General features: G+C 35.6%; 3 protein-coding genes across 3 annotated transcripts; 1 reads left to right on the top strand and 2 right to left on the bottom strand.

Moving 5' to 3' along the window:
* Window positions 6,433–7,359, bottom strand: LOC104734646. The gene has a single exon (XM_010454261.1). The coding sequence runs from the start codon at window positions 7,006–7,008 to the stop codon at window positions 6,547–6,549; it is 462 nt and encodes a 153-aa protein (XP_010452563.1). The 5' UTR covers window positions 7,009–7,359; the 3' UTR covers window positions 6,433–6,546.
* LOC104734645 lies at window positions 8,267–9,792 on the top strand. Its single transcript, XM_010454260.2, has 3 exons — window positions 8,267–8,458; window positions 8,561–8,634; window positions 8,949–9,792. The coding sequence occupies exons 1-3, from the start codon at window positions 8,439–8,441 to the stop codon at window positions 9,632–9,634; spliced, it is 780 nt and encodes a 259-aa protein (XP_010452562.1). The 5' UTR covers window positions 8,267–8,438; the 3' UTR covers window positions 9,635–9,792.
* Window positions 10,079–12,107, bottom strand: LOC104734643 (ribosome biogenesis protein NSA2 homolog). The gene is made up of 9 exons (XM_010454259.1): window positions 11,997–12,107; window positions 11,760–11,879; window positions 11,586–11,653; window positions 11,312–11,420; window positions 11,158–11,226; window positions 10,988–11,045; window positions 10,580–10,815; window positions 10,447–10,498; window positions 10,079–10,356 (listed from the first exon to the last, which is right to left on the bottom strand). The coding sequence occupies exons 1-9, from the start codon at window positions 11,997–11,999 to the stop codon at window positions 10,289–10,291; spliced, it is 783 nt and encodes a 260-aa protein (XP_010452561.1). The 5' UTR covers window positions 12,000–12,107; the 3' UTR covers window positions 10,079–10,288.

Below are 12,733 nucleotides of genomic sequence, written 5' to 3'. Positions count from 1 at the left end.
AACCCGGCCCGGCCCGAACCCGAAAAAAACCTGCTCAGAAAAAACCCAAATTCAAAAAACCCGAACGGGTTTTAGGTCTGGTGGGTAAACCCGAACGGGTTTTAACTCTTGTGGGTAAACCCGTGGGTACCCGAATTTTTTTGTCTCATGTGATGTATTTTGCATTTTGCATTGTGTATTTTTGTGTCTATAGCTTTTCTATACCAAAAACAAATATGATTTATATTATGTATTTTGTGTATTTTATTATATCTGTGACAATTTTCAAAAGTTTATAAACTCTAATTAGATTAAGCAAAAACTAAAAACAAATGTTAAATACATAAAAGGTTTTGCAATGTTAAAATACATAAAATGTTTAGAAATTCACAAGGCAACAACAATCAAACATAAACACATAAAAGGTTCATACTCCTGAGCTACTTGCCACTGATGTAGTACACTCAGCTCCATCATCAAAGTTGTCTTCAATGTCACCTGTAATTTGAAAATATAAATCAACAAAACAATGAAATTTTTTTTTTAAAAAAATTTGGACTATGTTTTTACCTTCTAACTCAGCAAAACCACGTAACCAGTTTCGAGTACATAGCAAAGCTTGTACATTTTTTGGAAGGAGGCGGTTTCTGTAAGGACACAATACACGACCTCCAATGCTAAAAGACGACTCTGCTGCCACTGTGGTAATTGGAATACTAAGAACATCACAAGCTAGAGAAGCCAAATCACCATAGCGTTACCCATTGCCTTTCCAATAGCTCAAAACCTCCATATCTGTAAAAGACCTCAAATCTAGCCTTGGATCTTCCAAATAATTTTGCAAATTAGACTTTGTGTTGTCAGAACCAGCTTGTATGCTCCTCTCAAGCTCAAACACATCCTGCATTCAAAAATACAAACCGCATTCAAAAATACAAACCTCATACAAACACATCATGCATTCATTAAGAAGACACTAAATAAATGGAGAAAAATACTTACATAATTCGGATCATCCTCTAGTGGTGATTCATTAAGAAGATCAAGTGGAGTTTGTGTTGTTGAGAAAGTTGAAGAAGTCCAAACTTTTTCCTTGTGTTCTTTGTAAAGATCCTCTAAATTTTTCACAACAACCTTAACCTTTTCTTTAGAAGTACTCGGATCCAATTTATCAAAAGCTGATTGAAGAATTTGCACCTTTAACCTTGGGTCTAAGATAGCTCCCATAGCTAATATGATACTGTACTGATCCCAATATTTATCAAACTTCAACCGCATCTTCCTAGCCATCTCTTCTACTCTAAAATCACCACAAACTGCATAGTTCTTCAAAAGACGCTCAATTTTCCAAACTTGCAGAAAATACACATTCGATGTAGGATATTTGACACCTGAGAAATAAGTAGTGATGGTACTAAATGGCTTCAAGATGTCACAAATTTTCTCTCCACGGTCCCACTCATCCTCGGAAGGCAATGACTTGTAATTTCTGTCACATTCTTTTAGACTAACAAATGCCTTGCGGAACTTTAAAGCTCTGGCAAGCATATCATATGTTGAGTTCCAACGTGTAGGGACATCTAGAGATAATCCAGCACCACTTATAATCCCTACACTCTCAACACATGCGGCAAATGCTTCTCTCCTAGAAGTAGATAGTTTGACAAACCTAACACTCTCTCTAATATTTTCCAATAAATCAGTAGCTACTGATAAACCTTCTGACACAATAAGATTCAACACATGAGCACAACATCTGACATGAAAAAACTTCCCATCACACAACAATCCATTACCATTAATCATCTGAAGACGATGCTTAAGGATCTTCTGCATACTGTCATTATTCTTAGCATTATCCAAAGTTAAAGAGAAAATCTTCTTTTCTAAACCCCACTCCTTCAAACAACTAAGAATTTTATTAGCTATTTCTTCACCTGTATGTGGAGGTTTCATTTCACAGAATGCTAGAATCTTGTTGTTCAACCTCCACTCATCATCAACATAATGGGCGGTCAAACAAATATAGCCAATGAGAGTGCCACGAGCTGTCCACAAATCAGCTGTACAACATACTCTTCTTTTGAATCCTGCAAAGATCTTTTTCACCTTTTCTTTTTCCAATTCATACCTCTTAAACACATCATTCCCAGCAGTTTGTCTACATATCGGCTGACAGTTTGGATTCAAATACTTATCTCTAGCTCTCACTTTCTCATATTCAACATAACGGAAAGGCATATCATGGTATACAATAATTTCAGTAACCATTTCACGATCTACTTTCTGATCATACTCACTTTTTTTACTCAGCTCAGGAGGTCTCTTTGGACAAATAGCTAAATGACGCTTAACAGATGATGTTCCTTGACTAATTTCTACAATCATCTTCTTATTACAGTGAATGCAACGACCTCTATGTTTACCATCTGTTCCTAGTCCTTCTACTGGTATAAACTCTTTCCAAACATCAGACTTTAAGCGTTTATTAGAGTTAAATACCGTTTGGTCTGTAGTAGTCTCTTGAGTAGGCTGCGTTTCACTTTGTGCTCCTCCTTGAGTTTCAGCCTCTTGGCCATCTTCATTCATTGCATGATATTCATGCTCAGCATTTAAAGCTGCCATTGTCTCCAATGATTGTGAATCCATTCTATAAAGAAAAGAAAAGAAAAAAATGCTCAGCATTTCAAGTTTTTCTCATTCTATAACACATCAACCAAACCAACTAATTTCCGAACAAGATAAACTTAGATCATGATGCGTAAGAAGGATGTTGTGACTTATACTGCTCTAAAGTGACTCTTAAGATCACTAACCTTAACTCTAAGACTGACTCGATAAGACACAAAAACACAAAAATGAATAAGACTTGTGAAAGTTTAGCCATTGCCGTTGGAAAGAATCGAGTCAAGAAGATTATATACCTAATAAAAACCCTAAATCGATACAAGAGAAAAGTAATCGAAAAGGGGTCACATGGAAGAACCCTAAATCGATACAAACCCATAAATTATATAGACAGATCAAAGCTTAAAGCTAATTCAAAATTGAAACTTGATTCCACCCACAATCAAAGGCTGTAATTTAAAACCAACCCAGAAAATGAAAATCAAAGAGGATTCGTACCTGCTTCGGAGTTACGATCATAGACCACGAGCACTGCTTCTAACTTCAGAAAATTTCAGAACATGAACAAAATCAAACCAAACCGGAATTGTTAAGTTTTCAAATCGATCTGAGACCCAACGAAATCCCACAAAATATAAAATCATTCACGCATAAACAAACAAAATCAATTGGACTATGGTTCAGGGTTCGTGTTTTGATTTTCCAAAGAGGAAAAATATAAAATTTTGTCTTTTTGGTATCTGATAGGTGAGAGAAAAAAACCCGTGGGTACCCATATTCTTATTGGGTAAACCCGTGTAAGACTCTATAATTTTGGATACCCGCCCGTTTTAAACCTATTTTTTTTTTACTGAAAAAACAGGTCCGCATACCCGATATTAAACATGGGTTTTGGGTACCCATTGAGTTTTAACCCACTTTTAACATCCCTAGCTATCACAAAGTTTCCATTGGTTTAAGTTTGCTTAGAGTATGATTTTTTATTTTTTAAACCTTAATGTTAAGACAAGGTGCATGGGATTCAACGCATAGCAAAATCCATGGAGAATTGTCTTATCACAGCTGCATTTTCATGTGTAAGACAATTGAAACTAAACAAATTTGTATTTATAAATAGAGATAAAAGAGGAAATAAAAGAAGAGTCAATAAATATGGAGATGAAAAGTAGTGGTGTGGTAGGAACTCTGTGAAATCAATGAAGGTCCCCCCACACACACACAACAGAAGAAAAGGGTAAAGAAAGAAAAGGACAGTTTACACGAAGAGTCACACTGTACTCTGGCCTCACATGAAACCCTAATTACTTAACTTTATTCACTTCTTTTTCACTCAACGTCCTTTATTATTTCACCACCTGACTCAGTGACCCTCTCTCTCTCTCTCTTCCTCAAGCCCTATCCTGTCACACCTATATGTAGTAGCTATACCAGCTATATTCCATATCCCACGCTTCTTCCGAATCTAGTACTGGATCCTTCTCTTTATATGATCCCAACTAAACCACGTCTTAATCAAATACACTTTCAACAATGTTCGTCTTGTACTACAAAACTAGCTAATGTCTCAAATATTTATGTTTTGTGTGTTTTAGTTAATAGTATTAGCTCTTTTTTTAATGTCGAAATCACTGTTCTCTTCAGAGTGTTTAATCCTACTTAGACTGTTCTGTGGCATGTTTGCCACGTTCCAAACTCAATATGCCTTTTCTCCACTTTCTCACTAAAGCTAACTAAAAACTCTTTCTTTTGTTTTCCTTGCATTATCATATAGTATGTGAAAAATTCATAGATTATTGTATAACCTAGAAGTGCACACACTGACTACGTACGTTTGCAAAACTTTTGATCAAACACATTTAACTTAGTCCATGAATCTATAATAAGATTCACGCATCATGAATATGCTACATAATCTTATTTTTTCTGTTTTTTTTTAATGTTAATCATACAAAATTAAGCTTTGCTTTTTGAGTGTGATTTGACTTGTAATTATTAGTTTTCGTATCTCCAAAAAAAGTGGTCTACATAGTGTTGTTGGAATAGAGATCTTCACCTAGTAGACGGTCTACTTTGTAGGGATAACACTACAAGAAAACATAGTTAATTCCGACCAAATTTTCGACCGTTTTATTGGTCATTAAATTTTCCAACCAATTTCCAATCGTTAATTGACGAATACAAAATTCGGTTGGAAATTGGTCGGTTATTTATAAACTTTTTAAACGATTGGAAATTGGTCGGTTAATTCTAACCAACTTTCCAACTAAAATATCCGTCAGTATTTACTGACCATTTTCTAACCAATTTTCCAACAGGTTAAGTTGTCGGTCGAGAATCGGTCAGTAATTTCTGACCTTTTGAAACGATTGGAAATCGGTCGGTAATTTTTGACAAAACTTTCCGACCAAAATTTCCGTCGGTATTTACCGACCGCTTCCCGACCAAAATTATTCTTATGTGCCATCGTGAGGCATAATTTGTGTTGTCCAACTTAACTATTTTAGTCTTTCTTTTTGCAACAACTCCAAAGAAAACCCTAGCTCTCTCTATCTTTTTGTTCTTCATCTTCTCCAACCAAAATCATTCACATATGTTCACCGCAGATCTCAGCCAAATGGTAAATCTTGTTGTTGCTTCACTATGTTTGAGACTAATGATTTTGCTTATACATATCACAATCTTTAATTTTTATTTCTTTAATTTTTTTTTTGCAGATCTGATAAACTTTAGATTATTAGAAGAGCTTGGAAGAGGTGAGAGAGGAATTGAAGATAGGACTCTAAGATTTCGTCTGCGTCGTCTGCTTCCATAGTTCCCATCCAGATCTATTTCTCCAGCTTCATCTACATCTGGGATTTCTGGAGTTTTTTTTTTCTGAATTTGTTCTTATTTAAGAAATTTTACTTAGATCTTTACCAGAGGGATTGTTGTGGCATATCTAGTTCTTGTCATGCCCTGATTTATTTAGCTATTTATAGTTTTTATTTTTTTGTGACATTTTTTAATTTTATTTTAATTTTATACAAAAATTTTAAATAAATAATTTTTCAAATATTTTATTTTTTTTTGTCGAAAAACATAACGGTTGGAAAACCTTCGGTAATCGGTCGAGTTTTTCCAACAGATTTGCGACCGTTTATTACCAACTGATTTTTAACCACTACTATCGGTCACAAATTTTCGACCGATTTCCAACCAAAACAATTTCCGACTAGCAATTTCCAACCGATTTACTGTCATCGGTTTATGGTTAGAAATGCTTTTTTCCGACCGTTTCCTGACTAATTTGGCAGTCGGAAACTGCTATGTTTTCTTGTAGTGTAAACATAATTACCTCGTCCAAGGAAAGCTCTCCATATCCAAAAACAAAGTTTTATTTCTTCAATCATCATCTCAATATATAGATTCTATTTCCAAATTCTTATTCCTCTTTAAAGATAAAAGAAGTTTCAGGAATTATGTAACACCTTAGTTTAAGGTTTATGAATTTTTAGCAAACACGAAGCACAAGATCTTAAAAAACTATTTTCTTTTTGAATCTAATTTAACATTTTATTAAAAGAAAAAGAAAAAAAGAAGAAAAAAGGTAAAGAAAGTTTCAAAGTTGATTCCTCTATCAAGTTTTGTAGCCTTAGAAATGAACCTTCTAACCAAAAAAATAATACTACTAATAGTCAACGTTTGGCTTCGGTTTAAACAATACATATAATTCTGTCTCATTTGAAACGTGAACTATATAATGATAACATAATCTATCATCAATTTCATAATTCTGCAACATTTGTAAAGTCACAAATCCAAACAAGATTGATTGAAAAAGCTTTATAGACAAATTGAAACGACACATCATTGCTATCAACATTGATCACATTGGGTTTTACACAGTTAACAATTAAGAAAACAAATCTACAAGAATAGTAAAAAACCTCCCCGGGTCCCCTAATGAGGCGACGTCGTTTCAGGTCGTGAAAGGCTTCGCCAGAAACCTCCACTGTGAAATCTGTTCCACATCTCCTTCTCCAATGCAATCACAGCTTCATCATCATCTAAACCGTCCTCTTCGTCGTTGTCTTTGCTCTCTAATGGATGAACAGCGAAATGCGAACTCCCTACTTTACCCAGCTTCCTCTGATCGCAATCTCCTCCACTCTCCGAAAGCTCCTTTTTCGCTGACTTTCTCCGTCGCATGATACGGCGGCAGATCCCTCGAGGAACCTTGTAAAAAGCGAGAACGAAGAGGTTCACGACGCTGCAAGGAGCGCAAAGACATAAAGCCGCGAAACTCGCTGTCGTACCACCGCAACACTCAGCCGTCGTAGATCCTCCGCAACATAACGACGGCGTCGAGAGACTTCGACGGAGAATCGGTTGTTTCCGGCTGTTCGAAGTCGACGGATCCATATTTTGAATCACAAATCAAAATCAAGAACACGAGTCTATCGAATTCGATCCTCTCTTCTTCGTCTTCTGGTATATCACTAATTCATCATNAAAAAAAAAAAAAAAAAAATCGAAATTTTCCAAGAGAATCGCCAAAGAAAATGTAAATCTCTGGAGAATCTGAAAAGGTTTGTATTGAAATGGAGACTCGAGAGTGTGAGAGAGAGAGAGAGCGTACGGATGATATTATTATTGAGGTTCTTACTCTTATTTTGTTTTTTTTTTTAACGTTTCACACGCTTAAAGATTAAAAAAGCGAAAGTTATAAAGTCAGAGAAATGTGTTTCTGTTTCGGTTACGTTCTCTCTGGTCTTACTACTAGTAGGAGATGATGAGACGAGCCGATGAATCAATATATTTATACACTCCAATTTCCTCTGTGGGTTTTTATAATATGATCATTAACCATTATTATTTATTTGGTTTCTCTGGGTTTTATTTTAAATAATATTGTTCTAATTTAATCAGTATTATTAATTTATTACTAACAATAACTGAATCTTATTCTACCAAAAAAAAAAAAAATAACTGAATCTTATATGTTAAAGAATAATACTCAACTTATTTACTAGATTAGGATTTTAAAGAATCTACTTTTATATCTTATCTCTTTTTTCTTTGACTAATCATTAAATTTAGGATAAGAAAATATCTTTCTTCTTACTACCACTTACATGATATATCACTGGATAATATATTGAAATATCATTATTAATGGATAATGAAAATACATATTAGAATATCCTGTAGATCCTATGGTAAATTATTGAACATTTTGTCATAAAAATTACACCCATTTATTACCAGATCTCCATAGACTACAATTTTCTTTTATTTTTTATAATCAATATATCTTTTTTTTTTTTGGGCAAACATATCAATATATCTGTCTTTTTAATCAATATATCTATTATTTAAGACTTTGACAAACATATCAAAACTTTGAATATTGACTTTTTTTCTTTTCACAAATAAACTTGGTTATTTGACTCTATTAAATTGTGCAGTAAATTTAATTTTAGCCCACATCAAAACATAACAAAAGTAAAAGAGAATGTTGGTTTGGATATGATACGATATGAGTCCCATGGAAATCAAAGGCCCATCGAATATTTATCCAAACAGGCCAGTTTATTAAAAAACAAGAAAGGATGCCACGCGATGTCCACGCGGTTCACACCTGTCCCCCCTGTCTCTCTCTGTGTTCCTCTTGATTTTATTTTTTTCCTTAACGACGAAGAAAAGGCATGGGAGAGAGAGAGAGTAAACGGAAGCCATAATTAAGCATAATAATAACTACGATTTCGTCATTCTCTCGCGTTTTGTCTTTATAGTATCTTTGAAGAGGATAAGAGTGTCACAGCTTCGTCTCTTCTTGGATCATTCATTAGATGGGGCTTCTCTCCAACAGGTTTCGTTTCCTCTCTCTTTGATTTTCCCAGAGAATTTGTTAATTTATCATCATCTTACGTTTTCTCACGAAATCTTCTGTTTTTTTGTTGTGTAAGAACAGGATCGACAGATCGACTTTGAAACCTGGGGATCATATATACTCTTGGAGGACTGCTTACATCTATGCCCATCACGGTTTGCTTCTTTTCTTCTTCTTCCAAACCCCAATTTTTTTCTTTCAAAGTTTCGATTTTTCTTAATGTTAAATGTCGAATTGATCAATGTTCAATTTGAGAAAGAAAAAAAAAACTTAGGGTTTGTGAGAATTTGTTCAATGAATTAGGATTTGATGTTTTAAACTTAGATCACTTGAAGTGATATTATTAGAGTCGATATTGATCTTTCTTGAACTGCTTGATTCACTTGTGCTAGCTAAGCTTTGAGGGTGATCCACCAATGTTGGGATTGAGTTACTAATATTTCCATGGTTCACAAATTTGTTTGTGTAGGCGTTTATGTTGGAGATGATAGAGTCATCCATTTCACTAGACGAGGCCAAGAAGTTGCAACCGGAACTGTTCTTGATCTCATACTAGTCAGCTCAGGTCCATCCCGAAACCACACTCACTGTCCAACCTGCGTTCCACCTAACGAAGGTCACGGCGTTGTTTCCTCATGCCTAAACTGTTTCCTAGCCGGTGGTGTTTTGTATCGGTTTGAGTACTCTGTTAACGCTGCACACTTCCTCGCCAAAGCTCGAGGAGGAACCTGTACACTCGCTGTCTCTGACCCTAATGACATAGTTGTCCACCGTGCTAAACACCTCCTTCAAAACGGGTTCGGATGCTACGACGTTTTCAAGAACAACTGTGAGGATTTCGCTATTTATTGCAAAACCGGATTACTGGTTCTTGAAGGAAGGACAATGGGACAGAGCGGTCAGGCTGTCTCGATTATAGGTGGACCAATTGCTGCGGTTTTGTCAACGCCGATGCGGCTTGTTACAACAAACGTTTATGGAATGGCGGCTACAGCGATTGGTGTGTATTGTGCTAGTAGATACGCTACTGATATCGGAATGAGAGCTGACGTTACCAAAGTTGAAGCAGAGGACCTCACAAGAAGGCTGTCTTCAGGACTTTTTCAAGTACTTGATCCTCCATTGGCAGCCATAGCTTTACCAAGCACGAGCTGATAGATAAGCTTTTAAGAAGCTTCACCAGCTTTATTGTATCACTGTTGTATTTCTTGTTGTGCCTTGGCTTATAAAATTGTTCTAATAAAAACACTACTTGTAAGGAACTTATGTTTCCAATTATATGCACAATTGATCACCGTGTGATAAACTGATAACTTTTGATGCAAATCTATATAGGCTACAACTACAGACTATATAGGCTGCAAATCCAAAAAACTCTATAAGCAAAGCAAATTAAAACACCAACTCTCGTATCTCTCGGTCTCCCCCGACGCAGCAGCAGTGAGAAGCAGTCAGTAACAGGTATGGTGTACAATCCTAGCGACGAAGTAAAGATATGTAAGTTATTTTTCACTTATTTAGCTTTCGATTTTATTCTCACTGTTGAGTCTTACCAAGTATAAGGCAAATTAGCTCACAATAGTAACGGTAATACGAACATTAGAAGCAACAAATTTCATTATATAGGATTCTTTAAAAAGCTACAAGAGCTGGTTAATGTGATGCGAAGACGAACCATTAACGATTCCATTACAAAAAAAAAACTTAAAGACAGCACAAAAATGTTTCAGGAGAGAACAAAAAAAGACAGTAGCTAACATGATCCTCGCTGTATCTATCCATACTTCTCTGACATTGCCGGACATTTGCTTACACAAGTAAGACGGCATTTATACATCCGTCATTCTCGGGGTTGTTCGTCACTTGAGCGTATTTCCCTGAAGTCAAAACAAAGAGAGTTAAGGCACAGCCAACACATTTTTTTACAGTTTGCACAAAAGTCAGACAGTATATATGTCCACACTTACCCCAAACAACCTTCCCAGCTGGTGTAACAAGACCAAGCTCACTCACATTAACCTGAAAATCCATTCACATATTGAGATATTAGCATAGCTGAGATAAGTGAGACCTTAATATGTATAGAGCTTGGGGACTGACCTCGACGATTGTTCCCCTGGTCATGACACCAAGTGATGTATACATGGGACCGTTGGGATTCTTCTTAACTCCAATGATCTCAAGACAGAAAGTGCATTTTAGTTCAGGGTGAGTGACGTGGGCCTTGGTGAAACGCAGACCAGATGGACGGATGAAACGCTCGTACTTTGGAGGCTTCCTTGTGAAAGCAGGTCCAACAAATGTAGCTTTTGTAACCATCCGCTTCCATTGTTTTGCTGTAGTTGATGCAAAAAGCATTGACATAGTTGTAAGCAGACTATTTAGAACGAATCAAATCAATCCACAAAGTAAACTCAATCAATGTTTTAGGGCCAATTCCTGAATCAATAGCCTCTATATGATAAGGCGTGTTTAAACAAAGTAATAACAAAACAAGCAGATACATACTTTTCCGTTTCCCAGATCGGATCACTCTGAACATTTCATCTTCAGCGACAGGACGGACCTGTAAGAGGAAAGGGCTATTAGCTGCCAAGAGAGATGAATTTGAGCTTTACCCATTTGTTAGAGTTGCAAACACTGAAAAATACAAATACAAAAGCAGAGAGATATATCACCTTAGGAAGAGGGACCTCCCATTTGCCAGCTTTCTCTTTCCTCTTTTGTTTAATGGTGTTGCTAAGAACCTACCACCCACAAAACCACACTTGTTAATGTAATGCCTCATCAAGCTTCAGAATTATAGAAAATCCAAAAAGAAAAAAAACAAACCTTGGCCCGAGTGGTCTCTTCACGATCAAGAAGATAAGCAGGAACAGCACCTTCCCGAACATTCTCATCAGCCTTACGCCTTGATGAAGACTCCTCATGCATTTTCAATCTGTTGTGTCCAAATTTAAAAACAAAAATGTAAGCAAATTTATGCTAATTTCATCATACATAAACCACAATGACTCTTCTAACTATTACCAATCCATCATACTAGTAATCAAACATCTTTTGACCTAAATGATACATTCTCAGAGAAGTAAAAGAAAACACTTACGTTTTCTTCATGAGAGCTTTCTCAGAATAATTCTTCTTAGCAATCATCTTACCCTTGATACCTAGAGACTGCAATTTCAACCCAAAAACCACAAGATGAATCAGCTAAAAAAAGGGGAGCTAAAATTATTTGAAAAAAAACAAATGGAAGAAGAAGAAGAAGAAATAAGAGAACCTTCTGAGCCTTGGTGGAGTGTTTGTGAGGTTCACGCGCCTCCTTCTTGCGCAAGCGCTCATAGTAGTCGAAGGGACGTCCATACCTCTTCCTGTGTTGCTCTATGTAATCTCCCTGAGGCTGTTACTCAAACAAAAACCACAGAAATATATAGTCAGAGATCGAAATCTCACCATATATAAGAAACGAAAACTGTGAATTAAGAAAAAACGGATACTCAGGCGGTGGAGAACGAACCATGGTTACTCTTAAGCGATCAGACGACGACGGTGAGAAAGACCGAGATGTGAAGATGGAGAGAGAGAAGGATGTGAAGTAACTCCGAGCTAGGTTAGGGTTTTGTTTTTTTTTAAACTAATGGGTCGGTTTATTGTCAAAAGTTAATGGGCTTTAATTACTTAAGCCCATTACGTGAGATCGTCGTTTTGATTATTGGGCACAGAGATGTAGTTATCAACTTATCTTATATCATAGGTAAACAAAAAAAGTTATGGTTCTAATCTTCCCATTTACGATTTCAGTCAAATTTATATACAAGTTACAGTTAAACTCTTTAAGCAGTTAAAATTAGTCCTACTGTTAAGCATGTTGGAAACTTGCTTTATGTGTTAAAAACCTTTTACATGTGAATACTTATCATAGTTTTAACTTTAATCTATAAAAAAAAAAAAAACTTTAATTGGGATAACAATATAAAGTCTTTCACTTCTATATAATTATTGCCATCAAAAATTGGTGCTTTACCAAAACGAGCAAAGCAAATGTCATGTATTTTTTTTAAGCATTCGGTTGTAAAAGGCAGCGCAATTATTTTTTTACCAGATAATGACTCATGCTGGGTTTGAAATTAATACAACAAAATATAATTATATACAGTAAAACCTCTATAAGTTAATAATGTTGGGACTAAGACATTTTATTAATTTATAGTGATATTAATTTATCTATAAATTAATAATTATTATTTTATAGTG

The sequence above is a fragment of the Camelina sativa genome, chromosome 13, assembly GCF_000633955.1.
Source record: "Camelina sativa cultivar DH55 chromosome 13, Cs, whole genome shotgun sequence".
NCBI classification, from domain to species: domain Eukaryota; kingdom Viridiplantae; phylum Streptophyta; class Magnoliopsida; order Brassicales; family Brassicaceae; genus Camelina; species Camelina sativa.
Note: the sequence above shows the minus strand (reverse complement) of the source record. Positions and strands in the feature narration are given on the sequence as shown.